General features: G+C 44.3%; 1 protein-coding gene across 1 annotated transcript in view; it reads left to right on the forward strand.

Annotated features, from left to right (window-relative positions):
- Positions 1-16,151, forward strand: part of SUSD4 (sushi domain containing 4) — a 74,566-nt gene that overhangs the window by 46,972 nt on the left and 11,443 nt on the right. The window contains exons 3-4 of the mRNA XM_068936519.1: positions 4,085-4,264; positions 6,804-6,992. Of these exons, the coding sequence (XP_068792620.1) occupies positions 4,085-4,264; positions 6,804-6,992 (369 nt within the window). The remainder of the gene's footprint in view (positions 1-4,084; positions 4,265-6,803; positions 6,993-16,151) is intronic.

The raw sequence follows: 16,151 nt of genomic DNA on the forward strand, positions 1-16,151 counted from the left end.
GTTGCCGTGCTTGGAACAAATACTGCCTCTTTCCTATGAGGTTGAATCCAAGCTCAGAGCCTGCTTGGGGACGGCAGACCAAACTATGAGCTGTGCCCTTCTCCCCTCCGTGACCCTTGGGGCTGTCCTCAGAGCCGCGCGCTCCCCGTGGCAGGGGTGATAAACCTGTGCTGAAGGTGGTGGGCTGGAGCATGGCTTGGCCGCAGTTTTCCTGTATGGCGTTTAACGCTTCCTTTCTCTGTGCCTTCTTCCCTGATCTGTCAGATGACAGGAGAATCTTTTTCTCCCGTTTTTTTTTTTTTTTTTTCCGTCTTGCCCAGTGTTCGTCAACTCTTAAGCCTGGATTCAAACAGGATACAGTATGTGTAACTTGTCCTTAGCACAGCGGCCAGCAATCTTAAGTGAAGTCTCTGCACAGTGTTGTAATACAAGCCCAGACAAGAGAAGGAGGCATTTAGCATACGCTGCAATAGCGTTTGCCATCCACAGAATGATGCTACTAACACAGTACTATGGATTTAATACACCTGGAAAAAAAAAAGAGACAATATAAATCTTTAGTGTTTACTTTTAAGAGGGTACGGTCATGTCAGGTGAGCTGTCCCAACAACGAACACATTCTTCACACCGTTCCCCTTGTCCCTTCTCTTCCTCCCCACTCCTCTCCATCCCAGCGAGCAGACGTTGTGGCTAGATGTTGTCAAGCTGCTCCACAGCGAACTGCGTAGGAGCAATGGATCTCTCTGTATTTGTGTACACATACAGACTAGGAAACTACACAGCGCTAGAGCACAGCGCAGGGCCATCTGCTGCAATGGCGCATGCTGTTACGTTGTTAGAAAGGTCCCTGACCCGGTTTTGGCCGATGCCAAATAGTACCCCTCCCAAGCAATTCCTCTGCATGGGCATGGAGCAGGGACAATTTCTGGAGGATATGAGGAGTTCACCTGCATAGGCACAGGCCGTGTCAAGCCAGCTGGTGCCCTGGGTGGCATCGCTGTCCCCATAGGGTGCAGGCCATGCCTTCCTCCTGAGGTGGCTCCAGTACGGTGCAGGCCATGCCTTCCTCCTGAGGTGGCGTTACGCTCCAGCCTGCTGGGGCAGAGGGAGGGTTGTCCTCCCCACCGGCTGGGAGGAACCACCCCAAGAGATGATGCGCTGCTTGCACATGAACCAAAGCGCCGTGGCCAGCGTGTTCAATGAGGAAATGTCACGCTTCAGCCCACAGAGCATGCTCCTGTAATAGGTGGGGCCGGGGTCTGCGCAAGCCAGGAACTCCTTGCGCGCGGACCTGCATCTTCGTGAAAGCCAGGCCGAGGTGAGCCGTGGTGCCACCTGCATGAGGGACGCTGCCACTCTGTGCCTCGAAGATAGGAAGCGTGTTTCTTTCGGCTGGCCCGTTTTAATATTCACACAGTATATATATAAGCAGATGACGTAAAACACTGCCAGAAAAGAGTGTAAGTCTTTATAATAGCCATTGCTATTTGATTCATTCTGGTTAAGGACCGTATATTCCATTAAATGCTTTAGCGACTGCCACACATTTGCTGAGAAGTACTTAGAATAAAGCAGTTTATTATCTAGGACAAGATGATAATTTAAAATTCAGTCACTTATTCTCAGCTCTTCTGACCAGAGTTTGTGCCAGCTTATCCAGCTGTTTGCAGAGAGAAGGCTGCTTGGGACTGTTCGTGGATGAGGGCTAAACAATCCAAATTCAGCCAGCAGGAAGCAGTTTGCTCCTAAGACATCAGGAAGAAGAGCTGCGGATACATTAGTCCTGTGTTTAGCTGGGGCTTGTAATAGGCCTGTTCTCCAAGGCAGCCGGGATGCAGCAGGCGAATAACGGTACGGTGAGCAACTCATCACCGTTCCCTGCAAACGTCTGTGCAATTAAAATGATTCGGTCTCGAGCTGTTGTTTGGGATAATGAGAGTGAAGTCACTGCAATAGATCGTTGTTGCAGAATCCATTTCCCCCGCGCTGAAAATGCAATCTCATATTTTACTGCCGCGTGTATATCCGTCTCTTATTTGTGTAACCCCTCTTATCCCGGGAGGGTGAGCAGTGCCTTGGCACTGTCGTCCGTCATCCGTCCCCGGCTTCCTCCGGCGTGCCTGGAGAGCAGGAGCACCGTGTCCCGGTGGCTCCCGGCGGCTCCCGGTGGCTCCTTGTGACAACGGGCAGGGCTCGCCTCCGGCACGTCTCCGAGGACAGCCTTGGCTGCCTCCGCTGCTTATGCACGCGGCAGCGAGAGAAGAAATTGTCCTGTGGCTGAAAATGATGTCTACGTACGGGGCCCAGTGCCCTTTACAACTTTCTCGGAGGGTGCACATCCTCCCAGGCTTGGGCGCTTTATAAATGAATGAACGGTAATAGAGCTTGCGGCTGCAGGTTGTCAGGCTGCCAGCTATTCGTATTGCGGGGAGCAGGAGGAAACGTTAAGAGGAACAAGGGAAATGGTGAAGTTTTTGACTAATAGTGTGTCCAGGTCTCATATTAAAGCAAGCTAAGTACAATATATTTTAGAGAAAAAAAAAAAATCCTATGATGTGAAGGCACAGAGGGAAATAAGTTTCAGCTGGAGAAGCAGCACTCTCCCACTTTGTATCCAGCAAATTTAGTGATTCTCAGAATAATAAATCGCCTCGTTTGCCTAAATAAAGAAATACATTATGAAATACATTTTTATTAGTAGTTTGCCTGTGCTATGCTAAATCACAGTTTATCTTGCTTGGAAGTTGTGCTTGTAACAAGCTGCTTGAAAGCAAGCTCTTGCTATTGCTTTACTTTGTGCATGCGCCCAATTAACTGCTAAATCCAAGTTCAGAGTCACCTCTACCTCTTTAGCAACAATTACCCATGAAATTAGCAGAAACTTTCTCTCGTATGCAAGTCTCAAGGGACTTTTGAAATGTCTTTTTTAAATAAATATTGCATTCCTATATGAAGATAATTATTTTTTGTGGTAGACATGTTGGAAAAGCAGCATAAGGCAGGTTTATAATATCTTTACTCGCTACTCGCACTATGTGGTTTTTTTTGATGCCTGGAAATTTTTATCACTGTGTCATGGGTTAGCTGCTGGCAGACATACAGACAATTTCAAGTTTATTTTTCTAGTATTTAATTTTTTTCTCTCTTCCTTTTAATCTTACTTTGCATTTATGAGGAGGATTAACTTTGAGTCCTCTGGATTGTCTCTTCATATCTTCTTGCCTGTCTCTTAATTACTCAGTGCATTAGCAGAGTTTTGTAGCTTGCCTCCCCCTTTCCTTTCACTTTCCACATTTCATTTATCAGTCTGCTGGTTTTTATTTTATATTTTTGTGTCTTTGGCACTGCCGTATATGGTGAGATATAGTAGTGTCTGATACAGATACCACAGAGAGGTGGTATGGTCCGTGCCAGTATATCACTAGAGATTTGTGGTCATTTCCATTTTCAGTCATCTCTTACAAAGCATGAAATGGTGCTGAGCACCTTGGCGAGACAGACTCTCTAAAGGCGTATGAATTCGGGCACAGAAAATTACCTGATTGAGAACAGAGCTGATGCGATTAAAGTGCAGCCGTTCCCGTCGTGAGCGCTGTGGACGGGAGCTGAGTAAACCCTTGTAAATGTACCTGATTTCCGTTCTGTTTCTTGCTGCTCAAACTACGGTTTCTCTTTGTTCCTCATGCCATGTCTGTATTTTATCTTTTCTTTTGTCCTGTCTTTAGCGCTGTCAAAGAGTTTGCCTTGGCATGGACTGTCCTATAGTTAAACTGTGCAGAGTAATTTGCACGTGTGACGAATGGAAGGAGGCAGTGAAAAACAGCCCTCCTAAGCTCTCTTAATTTCGTTTGTTTAAGGAGTCTGGGAGAGCGAGCCATCGTTGTAACCCAGCAGCTTCTAGTACGATGCAACAGACTTTGCAGCTCATGTGTGACGAGGGAAAGAGTGTATTAACCAAAATGCATTTTCTCCAAGCGGCTTAACCAGAGAAGTTATGTTAACTGATAACTTTTGCTGAAGCGCTTGATTACTGAATCGCGAGCCGTGCTTTTTGTAATGACGTTAATATTCTTTTTTTATGAAGTCACAGATTGCCTTGCTCCGCATGTTGAAGATGCAGAGATTCATAACAAGACATACAGGACTGGAGATAAGTTAATAATCCGCTGTCACGAAGGCTTCCAGATCCGTTACCCTGACTTAGACAACCTGGTTGCAATATGTCAAGACGATGGAACATGGGATAATCTGCCCATTTGTCAAGGTTTAGTACACCAGAACATCCTCTTTTATAGCTTATGCACCTGGTGATGTTTTGCCAATTTTTTTTTCTACAGTTGCAAGGATGTCAGTGCTCTTGTAAGTTCAACTGTACAGTATTTGAATAATGCTAAGATATTTTGGATTTCTCCTTCCCATTGCTCACTACAGGAAAGAAGATGCCACATTCTCCACATACCTATACTTCAAACATTACTTAAAATTTTGTTTGTTATTTGCTAGTCTAAAATTTGACACGGACCCATTGCATTTTAAAAATAAAGCAAGGCTAAAGTCTGCCCAGCCAGAAATTCAGCAGAAGATCTTATGGGGAACTGGCATTTTTGCACCAGTTAATTATGGAAAAGTTTAAGCTTATAACTGCAATGTACGTTTGTTTGCCCTGTGGAGCGGGCACAGCCGTAGGAGAGAAGCTGGAGTCCGTGCCTCTGTGTGAGTTTTCAGCACGTTTTTCAGTTCATTAAGCCCATAGGTATTGGCTGCAAATTTCTGAGTTTACACAGGAATGAGTTTGCCCAGAATAGCCATTAGCAGTAAAACGAGTAGTATGAGTAGCGTGAGAACCCAGCTTTGCTTAGGCTGAGAAATGGCTGGGGATAGGCCAGCCTGAGTGAACGGGACTGAAATAACCCTGGTCTGCTGTTACCTTTCCACGTTTTGTGAAAGCCAGCATTAACTGGGTAAGGAAAAGTACCCTTTGGCTTGTTGCTTTCTTCTGTTGCTGCATCTATGCTCCAGAACAAAATCAATGGCCGCTACTCAATGTTCGATACTAGCTGCTTTTAGAAATACAGGCAGTGCTAATAAAAGTTACCGAATCGATGGCGCAGCAGCCAAGGGCTGTAGCTACGTGACCTGTACGGCGTAGGCAGCTCGGGGTCGAGCGTCTGCCATGTCCTGCCAAATTCTGTAATCCCGTCCCGGGATTAACTCCGGACTTTTCTTTTTACTCTTAATGCTGACGCGGGCGCTCGCCTACTCGCCCCAGGTAGGCTGTCGATGTCATTTATGTGGCCCGCTGATTGCAGGAGTCTCGTGGTGCTGAAGGTGCCGTTCTGCAGGTGGTAGAGCAGGTGGGAACCAAACCTGGGGCATCGCCCGGCCCAGCGGGCGTGCGGGCTGCCGGAGAGACCTGCGAGCGGCGGGAGGGACCTGCCTGGCTCTAAGTTGAGCAGCCGCCGCTGCGCGGGGCGACCGAGGTGCCCTGTGAGCAGACGGAGAGCGAGCCGGACCGTGGCTGGGGCAGCGCCGTGCGCTGCAAAAAGCTTCCGAGCTTTTCCTGCTGTTGGGTGGTGCTTTTGTCCCTCGCCCTCCGGTGACCGCCACCAGGATGTGGCCGCTGCGCTTGGAAGCGCTGCAGCATCCGGCTTGGCGAGACGCCGGCTGGGCGTCCCCAGCGTCCTACCAGGTGTCCTCAGGCGGATCTGTGTAGTGCCCCCCCGTAGGCTTGCAGCGATGAGAGTCTCGGCGAACGTCCTTCACCAGGTCCTGCTAGTGCCAGAAGACCTCCCTACGGGTAACTGTTGCTGTAACGCAGCTCCTGTTCGTCTCGTAGCTTTCTAACGTTATCTGTCATTCCCTGATTACTAGCCATCTTTCCTCAACATTATTAAAATGAAAAATCAACAGTACTAATTAATACCAAGAGGGTCATTTCTAAGGCCATGAGGAAAGAACTTTTTTTGTTTCATAATACAAAGTCTTTATCTAAATCCCAGCTCAAAACAGGCTTGGAATATACGTGAATGACATGTTACAAAGTCACGTCATCTATTAAATTCCCTGTTGCTTTCTGCTCTTTACTGCACCAAACGTCACTGGTGACTGTTTAATGGTTAGAGGTCAGTAACATCCATGGTATAAGTCCCTCAGAAGTAAAACAAGTGTATTCCAGATAGTCTCTGACCATGTTTAAAATTATTGGTGGGTGGTAACAGGTACCTTAAATTTTTGATAACTAACCCCGAAACCTCTTTCCGTGTTTATCATGCGGGTGCTTATAGTAAGTTACATTCCTTTAGACTTCCTTAAACTGGAATTTTAAAATCATTAATTCCACCTGCAAATCTTTTGCCGTTGTGCACGCTTTGACACAGCAGCAGTTTTAACGTTAAAGACGGTTTATATGACTGTCATCTGCCTTAAGAGGAGAAACAAAACTCGTGGTTTATAGAAATGACAAACTTTATTTATTAAAGATTCTGCCTCAAAAATGAAGCTGCCATCTGCTCAGCTGGTGGCTGTTTGTGCAACAAACCACTGTAGTTTTCAGTAAAGCTCCCTCAGGTCCGCTGCGAGTGAGTCCCACGCGAGGAGCGCGTGTGGGCTAAACACCAGAAGAATGTGAAGCAGGGTAGTGATGAGGCATGTGCATCGGAGGGAGATAACGCAGGCATGCCATTCATAGTAGAGAAGACGAAAAATACGGCGCTCTGTAATTTCGGAACTATAAGCAGGAAGTGTTAAGATGACTATGATAAGCACCGTGTAATAAAAGCTACCTCCCTCTTCTTAATTTGCAGGTTGCCTGAGGCCATTGGCTCTTCCTCATAGTTACATTAACATATCCGAGTTCGAGTCCTCCTTCCCCGTAGGAACAGTGGTGTATTACCAGTGCTTCCCTGGATACAAACTAGAAGGGGCAGAGTTCCTTGAGTGCATGTATAACCTTATCTGGTCAGATAGCCCACCTAGGTGCCTTGACGTGGAAGGTAAATGTCTTCTTGTTTGTTCGTTTTTCTTTTAATTTTGCAAGATCAGCATGCTCTATATGATTTTAACTCAGGGTTATAACTATAGTTCCTTTACGTGTAATGTTTCCACAGGCCATGCAGAGCGAATCCATTTGTTGCTGGGTGCAGCTTGTTCTGGTACGCTGCACAGCTAACTGTTAAAGTTTTCTATATAACGTTCGCTCTGTCGGTGTCCTAAGTGCAAAAGCTGACGTTATTAACAATGATGATTGCTTTGCCTGGAAAATGTAAATGCTTTGCTGCTTTTCTAATGAAAATACTGAGGAAGTTATGGAATGCACGTTCACAAACAGATGGGCTGAGTAGCTGTAGATATGGATATAAATCCATTTTCAGCTACAAGATATTCCATACAGACTTATTTTGGGCTGTCAGGGTGCAAACGTTGTTCGAAGCCACATGACGTTGCGTTCTTGAATATCTGTTGGCTCTCGGAATAGTTAACCTTAAAGAAGGCTTTACAACAAAAGTGATTGAGTGCAATTAGTGTGTGGGTTAGAACCATAAAGACTAGATGTAAATGTTACCAGTCCTGCAGGAGTAACCTGTGACCGTAGCTGCAGTGCTGGAACGGAGGATATCGTCATGTATCCCTATTTGCATTGCATGCGTTTAAAACAAAGATGCCAAATAGACTACTGCATATGTTAGCAAATCCTTGTAAACTACCTTCTGCCGTCTTCACAGCGCATCTTGAATAAAACGTCCCGTGAGGTTACCAGAATCCAAATGCATCCTTTGCACTCATACCCCTAAAAGGAGTACGTTTTTGCCGTGCTTCAAGCCTGTATGGTAGATATCAATACGCAGAATTTAGTTCAAAGCAATTATAGTAATATGTCTGCTGCTTATGTCACTTAGCTAAACACTGAGCATTCTTGAGTGCAGGCATTTGCCAACAGCATCAACAAAGTGAGATACTACTCAAAAGTAATAAAATGATTCTTGTTTTTAATTGACAATTAAATTTCCAAAAATTCAAAAATGCCTTTGTAATTTCAGGATGCCATAACAAAGAGATTAGTTTTTTTTGGTGAGCACACCGTAAAAGATTAAGCACAAATCAGCTCTGTGTAATCCATTTTTGAGAGGGTTTATTTGTTGTTTTTATACCACAGAAAATTAAAACTTAAAATAATTAGAAAGGCCCTGTTAGACTTAATCAAAGCAATATAACCGTTACATAACCTGAATACAAGTCTCCAGTAAGGAAGATAAGAGCAGTAAAATACAGAAACTCTGGTGTATGAATAGAAAAATGTTAGATGTGTCGGCATCCTTCCCTCACTTAACGCAGGTGAGAGTCCGAACGGCCGTTCCAGCTCCTAGCCACGCGCCTGGGAAAGTTCACTGGCTTCAGCGGGAGCAGGACTGGGTCTCTCGTGTGTCCTCGTTTTTCATGACTTGCGTTACGATGGCCTAGAGGTGCTCTTTTTCCGGTGGTGCCTTAAAATACAGTACAATTGCTGCCTTCCAGATGCGAAGTCGGAAGTTGTTTTCCGGGGTGCGGTAGGACGGTCTGTGATACAGGGGGTCGGTGGTGCGCGGGTACGGCGTCGGGGTCGGCTGGGAAGCCGCCTGGGTTTTGATGTAGACCCGGCCTTCCTTTCAATCGCTTTGTTCACTGCTCTCTTTAAACGATAGACCTAAAACGTGCCTGGGTGATCTCCTGTGGGCGTCCCGGCCACCCGTGCACCGGGTCAGCCCGAGGCGCGCGGCCGTCACAGGCGCAGCAACGGGGTCGCCTGGGATTTGGGGCTCTTCCGGTCGGTCGGGGCAGAGAGGAGAGGAGCAGCACCAAAGGGCCGCCGCCGACACCTCCCTCTGGGAGTTATGTCGTGGGAAGGCTGCGGTTGGTACCCGGCCAATTCTTTGCACGACCTCCAGATGTAGTCAGTCAGCTTTAGATGCCCTCATCTGAAAGCGTTCGTTTGCAAGTGGTTTATTCAAGGAGCACCAGGCTCCAGGAACCGCGTTGCGATCTCCGACCTTAACCAGTGGCCAGAGCCCCCTCCTTGCGTAGCGCCGAGTCTGCACCGCGCGTGCCAGTGGCAAGCCCGTTTTCCAGTGTCTGTAATCTCGCTGAGCAGTATTTTTCAGAGAGGAAATATGCAAACAACAAGTTAACTCCATTTATTTATTTCCATGATCAATTCAAAATTTATCCTAATAACATCTCCTGCTCAGTATTGTAACATGACGCTGATTAAAAGCAAATGGTGGTTAGCTTAGCTATAGTAAACCGTTTTAGAGCTTTTATTCTGCTGTAAACAGTTCTGCTTACAGCTTTCGCATTTCAATATATATTCTTCTTCTTTAAGCCTTAACAGAAGAAATGTCTTAAATATGTGTGTAATCACACAAATGCTGCATGTCAATCTTAAGAAGTTTTGCCTCTTTCGTAGGTCACACAAATTGTGAACGTCAATCAACCTAAATGAACGGTTGCACCAGGGACTACTCAGCTTACTTTCATTTTGCATGGCGCAATGGCATGTCTAAAGCAGTGATACGGCTGTGTTTGGGGTTTTATATTTTCAGGGACCTGATGCCATTTATATTCTTTACAGGTAGAGCCAAAATAAGGGAAGACGGAAAGGAACAGTTAGCTCATCGAACACAGTCTGCCACTGCCGGCGCGAGCTTCTGTGCTGCAGCGCGCTCGCCGAGGCTTAATCCTGGCTTCTTCCCAGTATTGTCAAGCGCAGAGCTTGAACAAGCCCTGGGAGAAACTGCTTCATACTCAGGAAATTTTTGCTGTCAGGAGAGACGATTTTTCTGATGATATAAATCAGTGTTGCTTTATTCACAATAGCGCATAAAAATGCCTTTGCCTGGTACTGAAATGCAGCCAGCATTGCAGCGTTATGCAGTTGCTTCGCAGAAGCAGCTGCTTCGAGCTGATCAGGGAAGTTGTTACAGCTCAGGCAGATAAGGATGTCTCGAGTTCAGATTGCTGAGTATTTACTGTTACGAGATCCTCTTACATGCTTGTGCCTTTGCCAAATTTAAAACATTCAGATTGATTTTTGAGTGTCTGCCTTGAGCTGAATCATTTGGGATGTTTCAGCGGAAATGGTTCAGATATTTCTGAGAATAAGCTTAGAGGAAGTTGTGTTGTTTTACCGATATTGGAAATTCTTACAATCACTTCGAGGATAAGCGGAAGCACCTTAACATTGAATTTTCTTCTCCTTTAATTCCTTGATTTACATCTTTAACTTCCTTAATATCCTTTTTTTAATGGAATGCAGAACTTTTTTGAACTTCTTTCTTTTTATGTTGACCATTTTTAGACATTTCCAAGAATGGTATGTAAAGATCTAAGGAAAATGTTGATTTATGTGTGCATATTATTTTTAAAGTAACAATTTGGGATTAATGATCCATCCATAGAAGGTATTGTGAGTTAGTAGGTGCCTTCTGTAAAATCAGATATGCAAAAGATTAAAAAAAAAAAAAACCTGCCACCTGGGGTATAATAACTGCCTGTAAAGTCAGATGGCTTTCAAAAAGATTGGAAGAGTCAGAGAGGAGAATAAATACTCGAAAACATACTAGTGTAGAAGTCTGAAATGAGATGGACAGCAGGCTACCATCCAGCACTACAAAATGTTTATGACGTGCTACTTTAAGGTGATCAAAGACATTACACCGGATTTTGGGAAATTTTAAAAAAAAAGTCTAGCCATTAGTACTTTGGGAACGTGGCTGTATATGAATGATTACGCACCTTACTGTCAGGACTCGTTATTTTAATCTCTTATGTCCTCTGGGAGACTGCCGAGACAGTGTAGGGAATAGCTCTTTTAAGAAAATGAAAAGAAAAAAGAAAAAGAAAATCCAGGCAAAGCTGAGAGACTTTGAGAATATGACGCAGCTGTATGGATGGTGTGACTGGGGATTCCTGGCTTAGTATGTAAGAGTGAAAGGGAAAACAGGTTGATTGGATTTGCAAACAGACACCGTCCTGCTACCCGGAATCGGCCGGTTTCCGCGTCGTCCCGGGCGGACGCAGGAGTGGGGCCGCGAGGAGTGCGAAGTGTCGCGGTGCCCGCACAGTTCTCAAGGGAGTTCTAGATGCTCGAAGCAGCGGAGAATTCAGCTTGAAAGCGTATGAAAATAGCCTTACAAGTTCTTATGAGTGGATTCGAAGCAAAAATGAAACACGCATGAGGAATACATTTCAAAGGGGAGCTTCAATGAGTAGGAGAGGAAAAAACATAGAAGAGAACGGAAGGAATTTGAGAACTGTAGTAAATACAACCACCACCGTGTGATCAGAGGTGAAAAGACATAACGCTAAGCAACCAGTGATTACCGATGGGTTCCTGAAATTAATAGACCCTAACAGAGAAAGATAGGAGAAGGAAGGAATACAGAACGTGGCACAACAGCGTCAGAAAAAGTGCAAGTGAACCCAACTACCTAGCTAGAACACCAGGAAATTTCTAACGAATGATGATTTTAGTGATATGAGAAAAATAGCAAAACGTGCAACAAATGCAATTATATTCTGGAAAGACAGGCAAGAATACCGGGTAGAGCTTTAAAATGATTATTCTCATAAACCTGAAGACAGATACTGAAAGAGAAGGTCTGATAATTTACGGCATGGAGCCTGGGAAGTAAAAAGCATTAAAGAGCGCTGGAGCAGGGTGATACTGCAGTTGAAATGCTATAGCCACTTAGTATTTCAAAACATAGCGGTTGAAACTTTCTAACCAGTTGCAGGGTACTTTGAAGGACAGCTTCAAAATCGTTGCTGCTATATAAAAATTACTAAGCCCAAAGACTGTGATCAGCACTGAGCTCTAAATTTGATAAATCACACCCTTGAAATATTTTAAAATCTTGATGGAACATACACTTAGAAAAAAGATAAAGTCTGTCTGCAATCAGTTTACATTCAGGAGTCAGAATAAAGTAGGCAATCCTAAGCCTGGGATATTGTGCTTTACACAAACGGATTTCCCTCTCTGTGTTTCTTTGTTGACATTGAGGAGGCTTTAGAGAAATTCCAGCATGACACACTGATGCATATCCTCAGGTCACATAATGTTGATGCATCAGCTCTCCAGCAGTCAAAATCCTGCAGAGGCACCCGAGGGCAGCAGTATAAGCAAGTTGCGAAACACCAGAGTATGAAAAAAAATCAGGAGAGGTCTACGCCACGAGGCTGCTCTATGTTTATAGCTGTTCAGTATGCATGCAGGAGAGAGAAAAAACACCACAAGATAGCAAACGGGTCATCCAAGTTAACGTGAGTTAACGTTAACAGAAGACTGACCAATAGCCTTGTTTTTAATAGCTGATGAGAGTGGCGTTTCAGACTGTGCCTACTGCCTAGAACAATATGCCTTAGAAATGATCATCAACAGTAAATCCTAAAATAGGAGCAGCCAGGAATAGCTGTAAACACCTTTACTTTGGCAATACCTTTACCTTGGTGACACCTTTACCTTGATGGCCAAAGGATGGAATAGTCTTTTACCCTGTAGGACGGTTAGTCTTTTACCCTGGGGTGACTGAGAGTCTTTGCAGGTGGGATGAAGTAGTTTAAAAGGAGAATTTTCTTTAAAAAAGGTCGCTCAGGAACTCTGAAGGTTTTTGCCCCATAGGTAGTTAATTCACTCATCACCTGAGACTGCAGAAATGGCACGTATGGCCTGCCAACCTGTACCAGGGTGCAAGCTGAACACTTCAGAGAGCTGCTCGTAGGGACTGTCTGAGTTTCTGTGCTGTTGGAGAACGCTGAAAATCATGCGTATACCTCAGCCTGCAAATGAAGAGGCATGGAAAAGAAATGGATTCAGAATGAGAACGGCTACCTGAACTGCTAGGCAGACAAGTTATATTGTACTGTGGACATGCGGCTTAATAATCATCCAACCACTTAATTCCAGCAGATGTATTGTAAGATGAAATGGAAAGAAAGCGAGAAAAGATTGCCAGACAGAATGATGTACAAAAGTGGTCATTTTACAGCTCTCGTTATCGGGGATGGAAGGTTTGAAGAACAGTCTGCAATTAGAAGACACTATTTGAGGAAGATAAATAATACTATTACGTTTCTGAGTGAATGCTCCTTTTTTGCGTTGCAGAAATCTTCTTTGATCTTTGCTGTGACTGAAATAGATGCATTTGCCCTGTTCATAGTTTTTCAAGAAATGCAGCAGCTTGTAATCTGTTTCTTTTGTGCGTTCTGCTTGATGCACAGGACTGTCCACGTAAATCATTGCTTTAAAACCTGCTCTATCACCTGTGAACCTTTCAGAAATTCCTTAGCATTTCCAAAATCAGCCAGACATCCAAACTCGTTTATGGAGCCATAATTTCTGCCCTAAAGTTTCATGTCAGCTGCCAGATGCATGGGTGTTTTACCCACAGTGTTCTAAGTAGGCTGAGGATTAGTTGGGGGAAAGCAGACAAAACTTCCTCCCAAGGGCTGTTCTATAATATTAATCTTTAGTTTTATCTGGCATGGCTCCTCTGAGAGGAAGAGCATGCTGGTCTGGTCGGTTGGTTTTGTGGCATTATGGTGCTACGATCAGCTGCCGTTTTTTCCTTTTTTTTTTTTCTAGTAGCAGTCCACTGGAACGGGACCTTGTGTTTTCCCTTCTCGCAGGTGGTATAGTTTAATTTCCTCAGCCTTCAGCTAAGTCCTACGACACAGCTCTTCTATCCCCGCAAGGCCTGGATTTGGCATCCCTTCCGTCTGTCTGTCCGAGATGATGGGTGTAGGTGACACCCAGACAGACTTCTAAAGCTCCAGGGATTGTTCCTTATAAACAAAGAGGAAAGAGAGGGTGACAATAATAAAACGGCCCCCCAAGGGCCAGCTCACAGTGAAGCTGTGGCTTCTGCAGACCTCCTGGCAGGTGCTCTCCTCTGTCTGCTTTCCTTAGACAACTTCCCAACAGCTCGCCCTCCTTCCTCCACTGCAGTTGTACTTTTAAACACTGCATTTTGTTTGACCTGTTTTCCTCTATCCTCTTCCAGTTCTGCTCTCAAATACCCAAGGGTTGACCTATTTTAAAGCTCTCTGATCGCTTCCTGGTAGGTATCTGTGCAGGCCGCAATTAAACTAAATGAATGCTGTCAGCTCGTAAGCATCCCCATCAGCAGTCAATATACAACAGGCCTCGTTTATGATATCTGTCGCACATAGCAGAAAACACTGGCCTGGGTAGAAAAGGCTTCCTGCAATGGTCTTGCCACTAGCCAAGCAAAGTCATGATTTTTTAAATGGGAATCCAGCCTAGGCATTTGTCACTATTTCCTTCTGAATGCAGCCGATAACATTTGGATGTTGGCGCGCAGTTCCTGACTGCAGCTGCAGTCCAGGCAATAAGATGTCTTAATGGTATGGAACTGGTATACAAATAATTGCAAGCAGTTGGCTCCACGTTCACACCTAAAAGATCTTGGGCCTCAGAAATTAAGCCGACTATTCAGTGTCTAGTTCTCAAAGACATAAAGGGACCGTCACTGATTATAAAGTCAACCGTTCATGAGAAAAGGAGGAGGCAAACCTAGGACAGAGAGATGAAGAAAGCTAAAATGGTATCTGCTGTAGCTGCGACTGCAGTGCTCCAGCACTCCCATGTGAGTAATGAGCAGAGATATTTCCTTAAAGATAAATGCGGGTCCCGTTGCTAAAAGAGCTCCTAGCTCTGCGCTGTCGCACGCTCATAATCCAATTCTGTAGTTTAAGTAACTTTTAAACTTATTATTTACGGGAGGAAGATCACTTGGGATGTGTTTCATTGTGTATATGTATGGCGAAGTGCATTTGAAACTACAGCTTTTGGCATTAAGATCAGCATTTCAGAGGTTGTTGTGCTGCTAATGGCAGCTTTGTGGAGGATGACTGTGAATATCAGTCGGAAACGTCTGTGGGAATTCAGCTGGGTGGAACTGCAAAACCGACTCCGACTCGGTAATTTGTACCTCCTCCGGGAACAAGGGAGCTCTGTGCAGGATAAATGATTGCAAATCACCTTTTGTTTCCCTTTAAGAATTAGCTAATGGTAAGCTATTATTAAAATAGGCTTGGAACTAGTTTTATAATGTCTCATTTAGGCTCATACAGCTAGTGTCAGTGATAGCAATTTTCAGCAAGATGGCGTTTGTCAGAGCTACAAAAAAGAAGCAGATTTTCCTTAAAAACTTAATTATTCAATTTGTTTCACACTTTCTGCAAGGTGAAAAGTGCTTCTCGCTGTGAACACTGAACGGCTTACGGTGCTGTTGCAGCTGATACAAAATTAGGGCAAGTTTGTCTCGGGGCTAGCGGGAGCAGCTTGGGGTCGTGAGACCCGGGTTCTGTTCCAAGCTGCCACTGACTTGCTGAATGGTCTAGGAGAAGTTACTTAACTATTAGGTGTTTCTTCGGAAGAAAAAAATGTAGATGGCATCGTGAAGGTTAAGTAACTGGAGATTGAAAAGAACTTGGAAATTATTGGCCAAAACCACAGTATTTTGAATAATTCTTGCTGTAGGCTTTCAAGGAATAAAACCAATAACATTTGCTGGCAACTTCAGAGTTCAAAATAATCATCCTGTACTTTTGTTACTTTAAGTCATGTCTGCTATCAGGCTTAATAGTAATTACGTTACATACCAGTGGACACTTAGTTGTTTCCACTGTTGTTTTGATTCTGGTATTACTATTGTTGTTGGTCGGTTGTGGGAATAATCAGGAAAATTCCTCAAAGGATATCTTCACTTTCAAAACACAAATTCAGTGGACACAAGGTTTTTCTGACTTGTTCCAGTACAGCTGCAATGTGTACTCACTCAATTCACAAGGCTGGCAGCATTTGTCATAGAAGTGTATCATTAGTAAATTGATATTCATGATAAACGTAGAGTTACTCTCATAAAGTTTCCTGTTCTACTTACATTTCAGAAGAGTCTAATTAGAAATAAATTGTTGTTTAGCAGCTGTTCTAGACTGAGATGTTTTAACAGGGTTTATTTTAAAGCAAGTGAGTTTGCTACGTCCGTCATTTCACAAACCTCTTAATTTCTTCTTAACTGGGTGTGGACTGGTTGAGTCCAACAGTGTTTCTTCTGTCCTGCAAACAGTACTGGACAATTTAGTGGTAATTT

This window comes from Struthio camelus, chromosome 3, assembly GCF_040807025.1.
Source record: "Struthio camelus isolate bStrCam1 chromosome 3, bStrCam1.hap1, whole genome shotgun sequence".
In the NCBI taxonomy this organism is placed as follows: Eukaryota; Metazoa; Chordata; class Aves; order Struthioniformes; family Struthionidae; genus Struthio; species Struthio camelus.